The sequence below is a fragment of the Oryza glaberrima genome, chromosome 4 (genome assembly GCF_000147395.1).
Source record: "Oryza glaberrima chromosome 4, OglaRS2, whole genome shotgun sequence".
Lineage (NCBI taxonomy): Eukaryota > Viridiplantae > Streptophyta > Magnoliopsida > Poales > Poaceae > Oryza > Oryza glaberrima.
In genome coordinates this window covers 30,481,788-30,499,226 of record NC_068329.1, presented here as the reverse complement: position 1 = coordinate 30,499,226, position 17,439 = coordinate 30,481,788, and the positions used below count along the sequence as shown (strand labels likewise).

General features: G+C 46.1%; 4 protein-coding genes across 7 annotated transcripts; 2 read left to right on the top strand and 2 right to left on the bottom strand.

The window, feature by feature from the left end:
• Positions 1–1,661: 1,661 nt before the first annotated feature.
• LOC127771281 (anamorsin homolog 1) lies at positions 1,662–4,281 on the bottom strand. The gene is made up of 8 exons (XM_052297159.1): positions 4,058–4,281; positions 3,781–3,941; positions 2,987–3,141; positions 2,812–2,907; positions 2,573–2,732; positions 2,351–2,487; positions 2,141–2,215; positions 1,662–2,039 (listed from the first exon to the last, which is right to left on the bottom strand). The coding sequence occupies exons 2-8, from the start codon at positions 3,917–3,919 to the stop codon at positions 2,001–2,003; spliced, it is 801 nt and encodes a 266-aa protein (XP_052153119.1). The 5' UTR covers positions 3,920–3,941; positions 4,058–4,281; the 3' UTR covers positions 1,662–2,000.
• Positions 4,282–4,466: 185 nt separating this feature from the next.
• On the top strand, positions 4,467–11,846 carry LOC127771279 (BTB/POZ domain-containing protein At3g19850). Of its 4 annotated transcripts, XM_052297152.1 has the most exons (6): positions 4,467–4,689; positions 4,824–4,931; positions 5,673–5,881; positions 7,219–7,542; positions 7,633–8,805; positions 11,030–11,846. In XM_052297152.1, exons 4-6 carry the CDS (start codon positions 7,480–7,482, stop codon positions 11,492–11,494), a joined length of 1,701 nt encoding a protein of 566 aa, XP_052153112.1. In that variant the 5' UTR covers positions 4,467–4,689; positions 4,824–4,931; positions 5,673–5,881; positions 7,219–7,479; the 3' UTR covers positions 11,495–11,846. The 4 variants fall into 4 exon arrangements, with proteins under 4 accessions (XP_052153112.1, XP_052153115.1, XP_052153113.1 ...); XM_052297155.1 differs by lacking the exon at positions 5,673–5,881; XM_052297153.1 differs by lacking the exons at positions 4,467–4,689; positions 4,824–4,931 and adding an exon at positions 5,006–5,175.
• Positions 11,847–12,130: 284 nt separating this feature from the next.
• Positions 12,131–14,350, bottom strand: LOC127771283 (ubiquinone biosynthesis protein COQ4 homolog, mitochondrial-like). The gene is made up of 3 exons (XM_052297161.1): positions 14,144–14,350; positions 13,494–13,677; positions 12,131–12,938 (listed from the first exon to the last, which is right to left on the bottom strand). Exons 2-3 carry the CDS (start codon positions 13,671–13,673, stop codon positions 12,435–12,437), a joined length of 684 nt encoding a protein of 227 aa, XP_052153121.1. The 5' UTR covers positions 13,674–13,677; positions 14,144–14,350; the 3' UTR covers positions 12,131–12,434.
• Positions 14,351–14,553: 203 nt separating this feature from the next.
• LOC127771282 (uncharacterized) lies at positions 14,554–17,439 on the top strand. The gene is made up of 5 exons (XM_052297160.1): positions 14,554–15,060; positions 15,233–15,282; positions 15,458–15,545; positions 16,809–16,925; positions 17,015–17,439. The coding sequence occupies exons 1-5, from the start codon at positions 14,623–14,625 to the stop codon at positions 17,072–17,074; spliced, it is 753 nt and encodes a 250-aa protein (XP_052153120.1). The 5' UTR covers positions 14,554–14,622; the 3' UTR covers positions 17,075–17,439.

Genomic DNA, 17,439 nt, shown 5'->3' with positions numbered 1-17,439 from the left:
TTAATTCCTTTTCTCTTTTATAAAAGAGCACTTCATGTGGTGCTTACCATGTCATATCATGTAGGATTATTCATTGTAGGTGCTTAACTTCAAAAAAAAAAAAAGTTGTAGGTAAACAGAGAGGTTCATGAAGCTCAAAAATTGCTATTTAATCAAGCATTAGTGTCATTCTTATTCCTATATAATAATAAGCAGCTTGACTATTCTACTTGAAAAAAAGTATGGTATTGTTTCCTTGAGCACATGTATGATGTATATAAAAAATACGCATGATCTAACCCCCCGTTAAGTTCTAGACCGGGTCAACACTGGTACAAGGAAAATACTTAAGGTTATGTTTAGTGCACCTCCACGTTTAAAGTTTCAAGTTAAATTATAGTAATTTAGATTTTATATTTGTAGAAACAAAATGGCTCATTAAAATATTATCAATTTTGTCACAACTTCAGGTCCAAATAATTTGTAAAAAAAACTTAGGGTGTATTTGGTAGTGCTACTAGTGACGGCCTTACAGCAGCAGGTATAATCCCACCACAAGAAAGATGCTAGGGAAGCGTCAGCGCTGCGGTTGTACAACCGCAGTTCAGCACTACCGAACAACCCTTAGTTACAGAGTAATGTCAAACATGACGTGCTAGGGGATGCACTCGTTAGTGTAGCGTTGCATTTGTAATAGTGTGTGTACATCTCTACCATGTAATCGCAAAACACAACTCTGGTTTTTTTAGAACAAAGGTATTTTACATGATTTTTTTCATATAAATTAGTTCAATTTCAAAGAAGGCCTACTTTGGTGATATCCTGTATTTCGGATAAGGGGCCTGTTTACTTTGATGCCAAAAAAAACCTTACCAAATTTTAGTAATGCCAAAATTTTGGCAACTATACCGGTATGATTTCTTATATAGTTACAAAAATTTGGTAGCAAACTAAATGTAGTCATTTTTTTTATCAACTTTATCAAAATTTGGTAAGGTTAAAAATAGCATCAAATGAACCGCCCAAGAAGTCGCGAATGATAAATTATCTCCTTTTTGTCGCCAGTCTGTGTGCACTTCTAAAGTACAGAGAACTGTTCCTGTTTTGGACCCTATGCTCCTGCTAACAAGTCGTATTCAGGTTTCAAGCATAGGATGCTTAGTACTGTGTTATTACTACTATGTTGTTATTGTGTACATACAGTTGATACAAGTGGGTTACATGCCGCAGAGATAAGTTTATATTTGCAGTTTGCACTTTCAGGGATCACGAACATGCCATTTGTTTGTCTTTTTTTAAAAAAAAAAACCACACAAAATACTGCGAACATACGTTTTTTTATTAACGAACTGCACAAGATAGTACTAGGTCTTATATTATTTATATATAACAGAAAAACAAACAAAACAACAGCAATAAAAGGCTATAATCAGGAAAAAATAACACCACCACCACCACGCCGCACGCAGCAGATAAGAACACAACATCCCACTGCATTGAAACTAACATGCCATTTGTTAAGGGGTCACTGTCTTGCAAGATCAGCAGAGAGCAGCGACGTGCGATTTGAGATTTGACAGTTTCACAATGAAACAACAGTGCAGTATTTTCTCAGTTACATATATCCTCAAAACAGAACGCATAGGCGAGTCACACTCACACCTGAAACCTGGGAACCAGAAAGTGGTGATAACTAGCAGGGGGATTGAGATCCATTTGTATTTTCATCCAATGGTCCAGATTTGTTGCTACAAAACACGTGAAACAGTAATTTCTGCTACAGTATACAGGTGCTAGAACCATTAATTTGTTATCATGTGGTGCTAGTGCAACTGCTTAAGTTGCAGTTACCCTAGCAACTGCACTGGATCCCAATCCCTAGCAGGGACTACAGCAATGGTCCTCTTCTTTCCATCTACTATCACACCCATACTTGGTCAGCAACTTCAACATTCTAACGAACGAACAAATTAAAGAAGCCAATTCCTATCTGCTGCTGTTGCCGATGTTCCCTTCTATCATCACATGTCAGCCGCAAGGAAGTTGCCAGGTAGGGCAATCTGCCAATCAGAGAACAGTGAGTTGTTTCTTAAAAACAAGTTCAACTGGCATCTTGGGTGTTCTCATGAATCAAGAATTTAGGGTCAGGAGAGATAATTACCTTCTCGCCTGGCTTGAATGCTGGTAGACCTCTGTATGGGCAAGTACCACATCGAAATGCATCGCCCAACCCACACTGCAATTATCATTTCACACATAAGCATAACAGGAAGGCAACAAATCTGGGTAACAGGATGAAACTATGGATTTTCACAGGGAGAGGACCAAAGGCAAAAAAGAAAACACTTAATTAAAAAGCAGTCATGCTCACATTGCCACAAGCGGACTGAGGGTTATTGATCTGTTCTGATGTGAGATTTAGCTTCTCCACCTTCTCCTCAGCCTCAGCCCGGCCACAAGTACAGTTCTTGCATGCCTTCCTTGTGGCTCCCACCTCACAATCCCCAACTGGTAAAACATAAGCAAACCTTCAGGATCTACATATTTAATTTATAGATATTGAACAAAGCTGAAGGGTTCTATATAACAGTACCAACTGGAAGTTCTGGTTTCTTCAAGTCGTCCTCAGTCAAGAGGCTGTCTTCATCAATCAGTTCAGAGTCATCATCAATCTGAATCTTTGGAAGACCCTTTGTGGCTTTCTTGAGGGGGAAGGAAGAGCCCATGCTCCAAGAGGCCTTCTTTGCCTTAATCTGCATGGTGATTCAGTTAGCACAGGAAAGTGTGACCACACAGAAGCATTAACACATATTATGGCACTAGATCACTCACAGTAACAGAATGCTCATTATCCTGCGAACTTGCAGCAGAAGCTTGCACGTCAACAAATCCTCCTAACAGTAGCTTGCGCTCAATAGAGTTATTGGGCTGATGAAGAGAAGATCAAAAAATCAGGAGTGCAAATTAAACATTACAAAATAGAGTAAATTGGAAAAACAGTACATACATCCTGATCAGAGGGGGAACTCTGTACAAGCACCATGCCTCCAGCTTTGAGAACCCTGCTTATTTCAGTTATGAACTGATCCCCCAAGTTTTCCACTTTCTTAATGACAGCAAGAACAGAACCAACTGATGCATCAGCAAAAGGCAACTTCCCACCTGAACCATGACAACATGAAATGTTCAAAATGAGCTTATGACAAACCAACATGTATACTACAAGGATAAGGTATACTGAAGCATAACAGAAATCAAAACTGAACATATAACAGAGCAAAACAGTGTGTCAATTGTAGGGTCCAAATTTTGGAACATACTCCAATTTTGGAGTAGTAGTCATGGGTGAGAATTGAATATTGCCACTAATGAATCTAGATAATCAATACAAAACATAAAGGGAGATGATCTCCAAAATTTTCTCCTCATGATTGATGTGAGAATATGAAACTCTTTTCTTTCCTTCGTCAACCAATAGCACTGTCTCATAACCTATTTGGTCCCATATATGGTGAAATGAATCTATATAGGAATTAGCATATGAAGCATCATAAGGGGAGTCGTCGGAAACTAAAGGAATGGTGAGCTCCAAACTGTTTTTCGAAGAACTCTACCATGAATCGATTGAACTGTTGCGATTTGTTGAGTTGGAACTGATCCTAACCAGCAAAGAACAAACGCTCGTAACAGGGTTAGGCACAGTTCCATATTATTGAATCTAAACACGAAAAATCCTAATCGATATCGGAGTCTCATATGATAGCAGGAAAAAGGGAAGCAAGGAGACGAGGAGAAGCTCACCAAGCGAGGCGCACTGCGTGATGACCACCACCTCCTCCCGCGAGACCCCCGCGGCGGCCGCCAGATCCCCCACCGCGCGAAGCGGCAAGGCCAGTTCGTCCGTCACCGCGAGCGCCGCCGCCGCCGTCGCCGCCGCCATGGATTCAAATCGACCGCACCACCTGCAACCGCGCAAGCGAAAACCAAAACAAACCCTCACCCTCAAAACTCGATCAAAGGCAGGAACCAGATCGAAACAACCAGCCAGAAGATTGAACCCCGCGTACGGATTTTATACCTGATCTGACGTCGAGGGCGGTGGTGGAGACGAAGAATCCGCGGCGCCGCAAGAGCAATTTGGGGGGGAAGCGAATTTGGGTTTTGGCTTTTCGTACATAGAGGAAGGAGGAGGCGGTAATTAGGGGAGGAGATCAGGAGAAATCAGAAATGCTCGCGGTTTCGTGCGTCTCCCGAAGCTTCCTGATTAAACTAATCACGTGTCGCCTTTCCAATTCTCGCCGGCGGCGGCGACGCGGAGGCGAGACGAGACGAGACGATGCCGCCGCGAGGGGACTCGAGATGGGCCGCGCGTCCTCCGCTTCGCTGGCCCAGTACAGAAAGAGACGCGGGCTTCGATGTTGTCTCGGCCCATGGACAGGCCTAACGACGGGATGGGCCTCGCCGCCGCGTGTGAGTTGCAGTTGCAGAGCATGTGAGAGGCCCGTCGCCGGCGGCGGCGAGAGGATGGCGACGCGAGGGCGTGCGTGCCGCCCACATCACGCCGGCGGCGTGGCGTTGGACTGATCGGCCGGGGTGGGGTGGGGGGCGGCGGATCCGTGACTTGGTTTACGCGGGCACGCGCGGCGACCTGCAGAACCCAGTAGTGCCCATCGCCATTCCTCTGCAGGCGGATCTCGTTTACCTCGTGAGGTGAACTCCTTTGCTCGTTTCACCTTCCCATTCATGGCGGCTTTTGGCTTTCTCCCGTACATTTACTTGATCATTCATCTTTTTCAAATGCTCACGCCCTTGGATTTTTGGACTGAACATTCTTCAACATGCAGGGAGAGAAAAGCTGATAAAAATGTGGCGCTCCGCGCTTCGGTTCAGAAACAACCACAGATTGTGTACAAAGTTCAGATACTTCTACTAGATCGTCAACTCTGAACAACGTAAGTCTTTCTCCCTCTAGTCAAGCATCTAAAAAAATTAGAAGTAGGTAGTAGCAATTAACCTCTGCAATTAGGTTCTCTTCACTAACTGAATTGATGGCGATGAGAGGAAGAACGGTGGCCGTTAAGTGAGTACGGCATTTCTTTATCATCTTTGGTCTCTCTTGCACTCGTGAGCAACACCGGCAGGTGATGCCGTGGCGTCCAGGGAGAGGAGAATCAATCGCTTATCCGTTTTCAGTTGGTGAGTGGGCGCCAAGAGAACATTCATCTCCACTTCCCAACACCCGTATTTTAGCCATCGCCAACCTATGGTTGTCTCCCGAAACCCTCTCCCGTGATCCATCCGCGGGAATAATTGCCGCGATATGTGGATATCTGTTAGACATATGTTTCTTGACACAGGTTGCTGGCTGCTACTGTTCTTGATTTTGATTGCTATTGGTTGTAGATTAACCTGTCAAGATACCGAAAAAACAGGTGCCGCAGTAGCATATGTTTTTTTAATCAGTTCAGCTGAAAGATAGGCCAACCGAAATTTTGAGAGTAGCATACATTGTAGTAGCATTTCTTTGACGTGTTAATCCTGTGTTAAAGTTTTGTAAGTACAATGTGTCGAATTCGCATTCCTCGAATGCGATGTTCAAATATGTAGTTTTTTTGGTCCGAAACAGTCAAAACCAATTCAGAGCCAGGTTTGTCTGATCAAACACGAACTGACCATACGCTTCTACTCCCTAGGTGGTTAATTTCTACAGTACCACATTGGATGTACTTGATGGTGGTATTAACACTGCACATGTTGGAGTTGCTGCGAGCCTGATGATAAACTAACACGAGTGGCATTTCTTCTGGCACTTGTGAGCGGGATTCCTTAGCTAGTCGTACTGCTGCTCCCTGCTGTTCTCGCCGTGCTAGCTTGGATGCATATGCAGCAATATCTTATCACGGTATTCGTCTTGACCCTCTGAATTTCTGTCCATAAGATTATAATAGTGGACTATGCTGTACCTACCTTTCAATTGATTTGTCCCTTAGTTAACTCATGTGTTTATATCAGTATATCAGCTAACCTGATATTAGACATCCTAAACATCTGAACATGAAAAACTAAACGCTTGGCAAATCTTCCCACGCTTACCTCTATTAGTATGGCCGGCGGACAGCTCAGCCTGAACTAGAAGAAGTTGTTGTTTTGCGTGTTTGTTCTTCTTCTTGTTTGAAGGTTCTTGAGCTACATCCATTAATATGTCACCAAAAAGGTAGTAGCAATGGTCCATACTCCATCCTCCTCATCTTTTCATATGAACACTTTATGTTACAGATAATTTAAGCATGAAAGAGGGCTCCTCTCCAACTCCCACATGGAATATGATAAGCCTGTGACTGTGAGCACCAGTAAAACTCCAAAGCCCATTTCTTAGGGAGAAGACAATACCAAAGCCTTGAGTGGCCTAAGCCATATCAAATTGCCAATATGACAGCCCTGGCATAATAGGTTTTTGGAGCGATGGAGCCACTGCAATTGCACCAGCTCCTGACAGAGCACACATGCCTGAACAAATGTCACGACCTCTCTCTCTCTCTCTCTCTCTCTCTCTGATTAGTTAATTGAATACATTGTAAGGGCCATGTGTCCTGATGTCCTCTCAACTCTCTAAGCTTGTTTTTCAGCACAGGATTTTCAACAGTACTATAGCCATAGAATGTCTGGATAGTATAGGGACTAGGGAGCAAAAAGAAGGGGAAAACTTTTAACAGTGCTTGTAACAGCTACAAGTTCATCTTTCATCCTGCAAAAGTTGGTCGTTGCCTAGCCACAGAATTTTTACTGCACTTTGACAAATATGCACAGCATGAACTGGAGTAATACTACAGGATAAGGGTGCATAGCTACAGTTTGTTGCGTGCTCTGATGTCAAGTTGGTGACATGTTGCCAATCAATTCCAGCCAGGCGCACTAGCAATCTTAGCATCCAGATGCTGAATCATCTCCTTGAGCAGTGCAAACACTCAATCCATAGTGGCCATGAACAAGATCTCTCTGTTCCTCTGTTTTTTTCCTCTCTTTTTTTCTTTATTTTCATATGAGATCTCTCTGTTTTAGAATAGAACAAGGGGACGTTTTTGTTTGTTTGCTCTCGTGCCTTTGGAAGGCAGGGGTGCTTTTTTTTCCCTTTCATTCTTTGAACTGCATGCAGAGCCCATCAGCCCAGTATTGAAGAGTGAAGAGTTCAGAGAACCTGTTGCCTACCCAGACCAAAACTTGCTTTTGTTTTCTTCTCAGGGATCATGAGGTGTTCCTCCATATCTCTCCACAGGACACATGCACTCAAGCAATGTGGTACTACTAGTCTACTACACTGTGAGCTTGTGAGCTGTGACTGTATCTGCCTTGAGGTCCCAAGTAACTGAACTGAGGCAGCAACCAAGCAACCAAATCTTCCCAATTCTCACTTGCTCCTAGATACTATTAAACTCCATTCTCTGCAGTGCCATTGCCTCCATTTCTCTCTCTCTCCCTCCCTTTCTCTTTCACTCTCGAGCCATGAATGAGCTCTGCGACCTCAAGGTGCACATCAATGGCCATCACACGCTTCTTCTTCATCAGGTACGTGCGACCTGCGTAAATCTTTGAAATCGGTTCACGTAATCAAGAATCATCTATTCTTACAAGTGATTGGTGTTGTTTCATGTGCAGAGCGTCATGTGTGCGTTCTCGGGGAGGTTGAGGACAATGGTGACGCAGGAGAAGAAGAAGAGGAAGACGAGCCGGGCGGAGAGCCTGTCCGTCAAGCTCGCCGACTTCCCCGGCGGCGGCGAGGGGTTCGAGCTCGTGGCCAGGTTCTGCTACAACAATGGCCGCGTCCCGCTCTGCCCGTCCAACCTCCCGCTCCTGCACTGCGCCGCCGTGTTCTTGGAGATGACCGAGGAGGTGTGCACCTGCAACCTCCTGACCCAAGCAGAGGCATTCGTGGACGGCCTCTACTACTGGACATGGGCCGACGTCCTCGCCGCCGTCAAGAGCTGCGAGCCATTCGCCGCGGCGGCCGACGCCTCCGGCCTCCTCGAGAGGCTCATCTCCGCGCTGTTCTCCAAGATCACCGCCAATCCGGAGACGCCCGTCGCCGCGGGGGCAGTCGGGACGCCGAACCGCTCGTCGTCGTCGTGCTCGTCGTCGCCGGACACGCTCGGGTTCGGCCGGTCGTCGTCCACCAAGACGCCCGAGTCGATGAAGCCGTGCTTCGCCAGGGAGTGGTGGTTCGACGACATGACGTCGCTGTGCCCGCAGACCATCGAGAAGGCGATGAGGGTGCTCGGCTGCTACGGCATCGAGAACAAGAACCTGATCCTGACGCGGTTCCTGCTGCACTACCTCCGCGCCGCCACGCGCAGGCCGGCGCTGTGCAGGGAGGGCGGCGGCGGACTCGCCGGACTCGCCGACACGGCCGTGCACGGCGTGGCGCTCGTCGGCGGCACCGCGTTCTCGTGCCGGGGCCTCTTCTGGGTGCTCCGGATCGTGTCGGCCGTGGGGCTGAGCAAGGAGTGCAGGCACAAGCTGGAGAGGCTCATGGGGCTGATGCTGGACCAGGCCACGCTCGACGACCTCCTCGTCTCCGGCGACGACGGCGACGTGTACGACGTGAACCTGGTCATGCGGCTGGTCAGGGTGTTCGTCGGCTCCGAGGAGGAGGCTGACTTGCCGTCGCAGAGGATGAGGAAGGTTGGAAGGCTGGTCGACAAGTACCTCGGTGAGATCTCGCCGGACCATGGCCTGAGGGTGTCCAAGTTCCTCGCCGTCGCCGAGAGCCTGCCGGACTCGGCTCGGGAATGCTACGACGGCGTGTACAGGGCATTGGATATCTACCTTGAGGTAATTAAAGAGATCACCTTCTATGAAATCTATATTTCATATTTTTCAGCAAAAAAAATGTTATTTTCGGTGGTAGTGTTTGGCTCAGTGAACAAAATATATGTTAATTTCGTCCTAATAGTAATACCTGTTTATGAATAATAGGATAGTACTACTTCTGTTTCAATTCATGATTGGGAACATGATTGATAGGCTGTTCAAAAAGCTTGATGCTATTGAGTGGCTAATTATAGGGGCAGTACCAGTCTAGTCTTTTCTCCTATCTTAATGAAATTGGCCGGCCATCCTTTGGCCGTCCCGGCAAAAAAAAAAAGTACCAGTCTAGTCTTGGATTAGTAGGAGCAGTGGTAAAATTCTTTGCCTGCCAAGGTAAAGTTTACCGTTGTGCATGGGACAAGATGGCATTTTGGTCGTCTAGTAAGCATCCAGATTTTACATTTTGGAAAATTCGACGTGAATCCTGTATTTCTCTGTACCCCCTTAGCTGGATTTTGAGGTTTACTTGTTCTGCTCTGAGCTTCTGACTTCGTGAATGATTGATCATGACTGGGTAGAAACAGACTTGTAGGTAGTTTAGGGCACCGGGAATTTCACCTGACACTGACAGTGAATAGGAGCATTCTCTCACGCTATGATTGGAGCCATGATGAGTTCCTGGAGGTGGCAATAGGCAGTTAGAATGTTGATAAACACTGGCAAGAACTGTGATAGGAAGGTTAATAGTTGGAGAGATATTAGGTAGTAGTCTGGTAGTACGCTTTTGCTGTACCTGAAGGTCACCTTCGTAATGGCTATGATTTCAACATTTACATTTTTGTCAGTTCTGTCTTCAATACAGCTTCTTTGATTGGAACTTCTGTCATGGATATACCATTCCTCCAGGACTCTGCATATCTTTCAAATCTTTCTTTGCAACAACTTTGTTTCGAACTGTTTTTTTCTTAGCCACTGCATAATTCCTGTGTGTTGGCCTGTTCTTGCCTGGTCTTTTACAAAGGACTGAATAAAGTTTGATAGTACTATCATGGGACGCTAATGATGGACAGAGAGATCGCCTAGTACTTTGTGTTATGGGTAGAACAATTCATTTGTCCAATTTCCATAATTCCATTGCCTTTAACCCTTTTGCACTGTGCAGTGTGAGCTTTTCGTTCGTCAGATCTGAAACCTTGTCACTTGGCCACCATACATTCCTCTGTCCTACCAGTCCTATCCACTGAAGTCTGATCCCATTTCAACAAAAATGCTAACTTTAAGTTGTTTCAAAATCATAAGTTGATAATTTCAACTTACTGAAACTCGCTATGTCTTGATCACATACTTACCTCAGGAATCCATGCAGCATTTCTGCACTTCTGCATCACATTTTTTTTTTCTGTGGACTGTGGTCCTTTGTTTCTTCACAGTTGCAGAGTTGGCAACCCTTGGATAGATACAACTGCTTTTTTCTGACATAGTCGTTCAAGCTTTATTTGCATGCATGCAGACGTAAACTTTAACCTTTTTCCCTGTCTGCGTTTCACTTTTGATCCATGACACTGTCGTTAGCCCATCACATTGGTGACCATTTCGTCTTGGCCAACCGATCATTTTTGCAACTGAGATCTCGCCAATTTGTTTGTCAGCAATGAAACCTAGGGAGGCTTTAACAAGTGCCCGGTCTGCCCAGATTTTGCCTTTATCCTGGCTTCGGTGCTTTCTATGTGCAAATGGCCTTTCTTTAATCCTCTCCTACATGTTTGTGCTTCCTGTTTCCCATCGCATCCACTGCCTTTCTCTCAAGCGTGGTAAAGCGCGCGCAAAAAGGAACTAAACAATTCTTTAATTCTCTCTGCGATGTACTTACTTTGTTTCACAATGTAAGTCATTCTAGCATTTTCCACGTTTATATTGATGTTAATAAATCTAGATAAACATCAATATGAACGTGGAAAATGCTAGAATGACTTACATTGTGAAACGGAGGGAGGGAGTAGTTCTCTTCTTTTCGTGCTGCTCCTTGACACTATCTAATGTGATTAGCTGCATGCATGATTGGGCCTAATTAATTGTGCTACAATTAACAGCGAGTACCATTGATCAAGGCATTAGTTTGCTGATGAAACTTTGCTGAATTTTCTGCAAATTAAATAACTAGGCTGCAAGAGAGTGTTGCTGAATGCTGATGAAACTTAGCTGAACTTTGTGCAAATTTGACTGAAGTTTATTCTATGTCTGCATGCAGTCTCACCCGACGCTGACCATCGAGGAGCGGACGACGCTATGCCGGTGCCTCAACTACGAGAAGCTGACGCTGGAGGCGTGCAAGGACCTGGCCAAGAACCGGAGGATCCCGCCGGGGATCGCCGTGCAGGCGCTAGCCTCGCAGCAGTCCAAGCTCCAGATCAGACCCGCCGCCGCCGCGGCGAAGGGCACCGGCGGCGGCAGGCCTGACCCGTCGCAGACGCCGAGGAAGATCATCGTCAGCGGCAGCCGCGCCCGGAGCGTGGACCTGGACGCCATGGACGAGAAGGAGCTGCTCAAGCTGAACCTGCAGAAGATGCAGAATCGGGTGGTGGAGCTGGAGAGAGCGTGCAAGGAGATGCGAGGGCAGATGTCCAAGATGGCCAAGGGCGGCAGGCCGTCGTCGTCGTTCGGCGCCGCCGCCTGCCATCAAACCGGCGGTAGAGGCTTGCCTAGGCTGTGCTAATGATGGATCAAGCAGTAATACGTCTTCTTCTTCTTTGAATTCTTCTTTTTGTTGGTCAAGATTTGCCACCACATCACATAGGGGCATTTAACTACATAGCTCGCCTTAATTTTTCACCTGTAAATTAAGTTGATGATCTACTGCATTGATTGGGCTCTCCCTTTTGTTTTTTCGTTTTGTGTCTTGCGTTGGCGGTGTGAGTAAGATAGATGAAGATGAGCAAGATTGACAGGGGATGTAAATTTCTTTTTTCACCATTGTCCCTTTGCTGCATGCTTTCTTTCTTCTGTTCTTTTGTTGTAACTTTAAGGTGATTTGGTCCATAATTACAGTGCAGCTTTTGGACGTACTACCTACTACTAGTACCATTTGGTCTCAGTTTTTTTTACTTCTGCCGTTCGTTTTGGGATACGCACCAATCTGCAGTTCTCTCTCTTCAGAGGTGGTGTAGCCGTGTACCAGCAACTCAGCAAGGAGGTTTCAGGTAGCTTTGCCTCAGCCACTGGCAACAAGGGGCCTGCCAAATAATTTTGATTCTGATCTAGTATGAGGTTCTAATTTTGCTTTTGCACATGCAACTATGCAAGGATAGTTGTACCTTGTGCTGCAAAAAGAGGATGGGCAACACATCTCACGGAAAATATAATTTTATTTATTTCAGACAATATTATGATATGTTTTCTTCTGTCCATAGCAAAGTACCGGCATTCAGCTAGTATTACACATAAAAATGTAATTAACTCATCTACACTATTGTTAAAGGGAACATCAACATTGCAAGCTTAGTTGCTATGCTAAGTTAAAGAGAATTACTAGTTTTTTTAGGTATCAATAGCATAACTCTTGCTATTATTCTTCAAAGGGAAGAGCTAATACTAACGTAGACAAAGTGAAAACCAAGTTCAGACATCTTTCATGCAAAATGTACCGATCTAAAAGTCTAAACACTTCTCCTTTTGGGATCAGGGCATGGTATAATTCCCCAGTTCCTCCTCACTTCATCCAAATCTTCATGAAAATGCTTCTCATAGTACACAGACATAAGATCTGTGCACTTAAGACCTGCTTTTGAGGCCCATGGGAAATAATGCTGAAAAAACAGTGTCCTTTGTTTCTCATTGAACCTTGCAGAGCCCCCAACGACTGAAAGCATGCACATTGGAAGGAACATCTGTTCAAACTCAATGACCTTAAGGGCAGTCTCTCCAATCAGGTTCGTAGGAAGGCCGAACAGCACATGCCAAAAGTCATGGACTTCACGGGCGCGGGTCGCAACATACGCAAGCTCATCTGTATCCATGAAACGGACAGGTGGGCGGTCATCCGGTGAGAAGTTCCTTGATCCCATGAACTGAGCATATGCTGCACCAAATGTGTTCTGAGGCATGTCCCAGGCATGAGAAACTTGTGTGGATATAACTCGAGGACGCTCCAGGAGAACATCCTGTAGGAATAGTATCTTAGTTAAGTCAATTGGGAAAGAAGTCCACAGTGTTGAGTACACATTTTCAGCTGGCATGTGTTGCTATTGCATGGCAGTGATGTAACAAGAAGGAAAAAATCATCAAAGTATAGCAATTGCAGGTTTAAATTTATTGAATGGGTAAGTCTAGACTGCAGCCAAACAAGGAAGATATTTTGGAGAGTTAAATGCATAAATAACAAATGAACAACAAAAAAAATGGACAGCTTATGAAAAGACCTACACTATTCCATTTTTCAGTATAACATTGCTCCCTGAAACAACCAAGTAAAAAGGATAATGCTACTTCACACAAAAAAAATCTACTTCGTAGTATTGGTGTATAATCATCATATGCTCCTTAGCATTTGTTGGCAGAGAAATTGTTACTGTTTCAGAAGCTGAGTATATATGTATACTATTTACAGAATATGCTAGTAATAAAGGCTATATATAAAGAGATGGTCAAGCACAACAAATGGATGCATCGACATAACGTCCTGCACTTTTAGGGGATATAGGGTAGCATGAGTTTACCCTGCCTTCAGCACTGTTCCTCATCCGCTGAAGCACACGCTGAAATGCTGGCTTCCCAGTAGTCTCCCCAAGAGCAGCTATCAGATCAGCTCTTCTAGGGTCAAGCAAGGCCCCAAATGCAGAACCGAATGCAACAGCAGCCTGTTGCCACCCCTTCAGATTAACACGCGCCCCCTGCATGACTCTACAAACCAAAAAGAAATCAGAAAGAACAATGAACCATTAAGCCACTTGCATTCTTGTTCAATACTTTGTATGGTAAAAATCATTATACGACATTCACCAGTAATCTAATGATCCAATGATCCTATCGCATGCAAATCGATGGTGATAGGTACATTAGCAAAGGGGAACAAATCGTGCGAATAAATGTTGATAGATATATTGGCGTGGAAAGATGCTTTTATCAGGCATTTCATCGAACAGCTAGAGAGCATCACTCCTAACAGGCTAACACCAGCGAGTCAACACAGAAAGATGTGCAAGAATCGCCTAAATCGATTAGCACCGATAGTTGCAACATACTAGCAGGCGAAAAACAAATCAAGCAGATCAACAAACTAGCAGGTGACAGAAAAATCAAGAAAATTTGGGAACACTGTCGAGGCTTCGTTGCGACCTAGAGTTGAAGGGGATCTGCACACGCGTACCTCGCCGTCGAGCGCTCCCCCTCGACGCTTGGTCGCGCCTCTGAACGTGAGGGAGATCAGAGATGGGTCGTCGCTGCCTCCGAGCTGATCCGCGTCACGTGGTCCTAGCCGTCGCCGTCGCCGCCGCCGCCGACGACGACTCACCGAGCTGGGTTCGCCGCCGCTCCCTTCCGCGATAGCCACAGGTCCGAAACTCTGAATGGCTAGGTATTGGGCCTAGTTGCAGTATAATGGGCCGAGCCTTCATGGGCCGCACATCCTCCCTAACCGTATTTAGGCCCACTAAAGTTGGGCTCGCTAGAGACAGGCTTTCGTAAGGCCCACCAAAAACATGGGTCGGTATTGCGATCCGAATATCCGGTTTGGCTCGTGGACCCGGAAAATGTCCGCGGAAATTTGCAAAGAAACCCTTTAAAAAACGTATTATTACTTTACTCCACCTCCGTGTCCCCCCGCCTCATCAGAGTTCGTCGGCGGCGATGGCGGCAGCGGCTGCAACCGCCTTCTCCTGCTCCTTCGCCTCCCCGCGCCACCGCCGGAGTCCCACGACGGCGAGAGCTTCGGGGGCGGCGGTGGAGATTCGGGTCTGCACCAACCGCACGTGCGCGCGCCAGGGCGGGCGCGAGGTCCTGGCGGCGCTCGAGGGGCTCGCGCCGCCGCGCGTCGACGTGGCCTCCTGCGGTTGCCTCGGCCGCTGCGGGGCGGGCCCAAACTTCGGCGCCTCCGTCTCCGGCGGCGGCGCCGCGGTGTTCGGCCACGTGGGCACCGCCGCGCGCGCCGCGCAGCTCCTGGAGCACCTGCTCGGCGACTCCGGATTCGACGCGGCGGCGGGGCTCGCCGCGCTCGCGGCGCGTGAGAAGGCGGAGGCCGCCCTCGAGAAGGGTGGCGCCGCCGAAGCGGAAGCCCTCCTGACTGAGGTCTCTGCAGAGGATTCACCCCATTCTTACCAAGCAAAGTGTGCTTGCCAATTTGTTTTTTCTTTTCTCTTGAAAATGGCGTCAAGGAAGCTGCATCTCCCGTGCTACAGGTACTATCATGTAGTGTTCCTGTTCCAATTTCTAACTTGTTGCTTGCTTGTATGCACTGCAGGCTATCGAGATGAATGCTGGTGGCGGTCTCCACTTGGCGTACAGAAGCAGGTCCTTTCTGTAGCTTTGATTATGAGAACGAGTGTTTGGGATTGGGAGTATGTGTGATAGCTTAATTTTTCACAATTTATGTTTTTCTCTTAGGAAATGCTGCCTTCGTTGCACTATTGGGAAGTGAGAATGAGAGTTTGCGTTAACTGAAATGAATGCTTGATGCTAAGTGCAGGTCTAGGGCTAGATTGTCAATGGGGAATATCACTGGTGCGCTTGCTGATGCCGAGGAAGCAACAAAGATTGCTCCGAAATTTCCTCAGGTAAACACCTGCCCTGTAAATTGAATTTATCATCTTCTTGTTACTACTCGTCCACAGCCAAGCCATACTGTTGATTGCTACAATACAAATATTTTTTTTCCTTATCACATTGGTGTTTCTTAACTTGTTTGTTGCGGACTGTTGTGTATGCCACAAACATTTGCAAATGCAAACAGATTACCTACCTGGCTACCTAGTAGTTTATGCAGAGAGGAAAGGTTGCTACAATGATCAATAAAACCAAACAGTATGGCTGGGCATGATTGCCAAACTAAATAGTAGTGAACAGTGATTGCAGAATTTAGATCATTGGATGGCATGACAGTGAAATGCTTAATTTTCAATTCAACGGGGCACAAGTGCCCTCAGCCTTCATATGGACCAACGGGGCACAAAGCGCCTCCCCGCTGCCGTTACTTCATGTGGCTCGTGGCTCATCGTGGTTGCTGGACTGCAGATCGACTGAGGCCCCGAGGATTGCCCCACCCGGCGAGGTGTGTGCTTTGTGACCAACAAGAAGAAACAATAGACCACATCCTGATTTCCTGCCCGGAATCCGCGCAATTCTGGTGGATTGTAATGAATACCATTGGGCGTCCGGACCTCTTCCCCGCCTCTCAGAATTCCTTCATCTCTTGGTGGTCGGCATCCAGGAAGGGAGTGGCAAAGCAACTCCGCCGTGGTTTCGATACAGTGGTGGTCCTAGGCGCTTGGTCCATATGGAAAGAAAGGAACAATAGGGTCTTCAACCAGAAGCAGCGATCGTGGGAGGAGGTTGCTAGGGCAGCAGCAGAGGAGGCCGCCCTCTGGAGACTAGCAGGTCTTCTCCCATAGTAGATCATGGCTGTCGTGGTCGCAAAATTGATGTCACGAGATTATAGCTTAGCCTCCTTTTCTTGCCTTTCTTTTTCGGTTTCTATTTCAGTTGCTTTGTAAAAATGTCACAATTTCTCCCCAATCTTAATAAAAAAGATGCGCAGCTCTTTTGCGCATTCTCAAAAAAAAGATGACGGGCGATAGCAAGTATAGTTCTATTGATTTATATGTCTCTGACATATAGCTTACGTTCGCACATAGTGTTCAATGAAATTCACTTGTATAATGTAGATGGAGCCTCCCCCTGCCTAACAGAAAGTCTGAAACACCATAACGTTCTATTCTATGCACTGATAAAATGGAGTTTCTTAGAGAGTCAGTCTTTAAATTCACTATCTGTTTTTTTTTCCATGGGCCTATTTGTCATGGCTGTGCTGCTCTATGCAGGCTCACTTGTCACGAGGCGATGCTCTGTTTGCAATGGAAGAGTACCGAGCTGCAGAGGATGCTTATGCTGATGCCCTGGACCTTGATCCATCCATTCGCCGGACCAAGTCGTTCAGGGTTAGTGTTTTCTGTGTCTGTATCACACGCACGGCAATTGTAACACTGTGAACTCTCCATTTTGACACACTCAACCCCCCCTGTTTCAGGCTCGTGTACAAAAGCTACGGGAGAAGGTTGCCAATGCTGATGTTTCATCATCATCATAGTCCATCCAAATAGGAGGAAGTTTCACACGGCAAGAAATGTATATCTGACGGGCGGATGGGAAAATTCTGAATAGTGAATAGTTTAGTGAAACAATGGAAATATTCCTGTCTAGTTAGTTTTACTCATTCTATATGGAGGCCGGGAAAATGCTCTTCCATCATCTTTAAAGAAAAGTCCTTAATCATTCTTAGCAGTGTACAGTGTGTATTAGGTCCTGTGTGGAGAGTTTAAGATTCTGAGAATCTGTTGGTTGATAACTAGCTTCCGAAAATCCGAGTTTTCATCTTCTGGTTTCTAGATCATTTTATTGATTTTATAACTTCATATTCTTATAATCTGAGTGACAGTCTACATTATTTGAAGA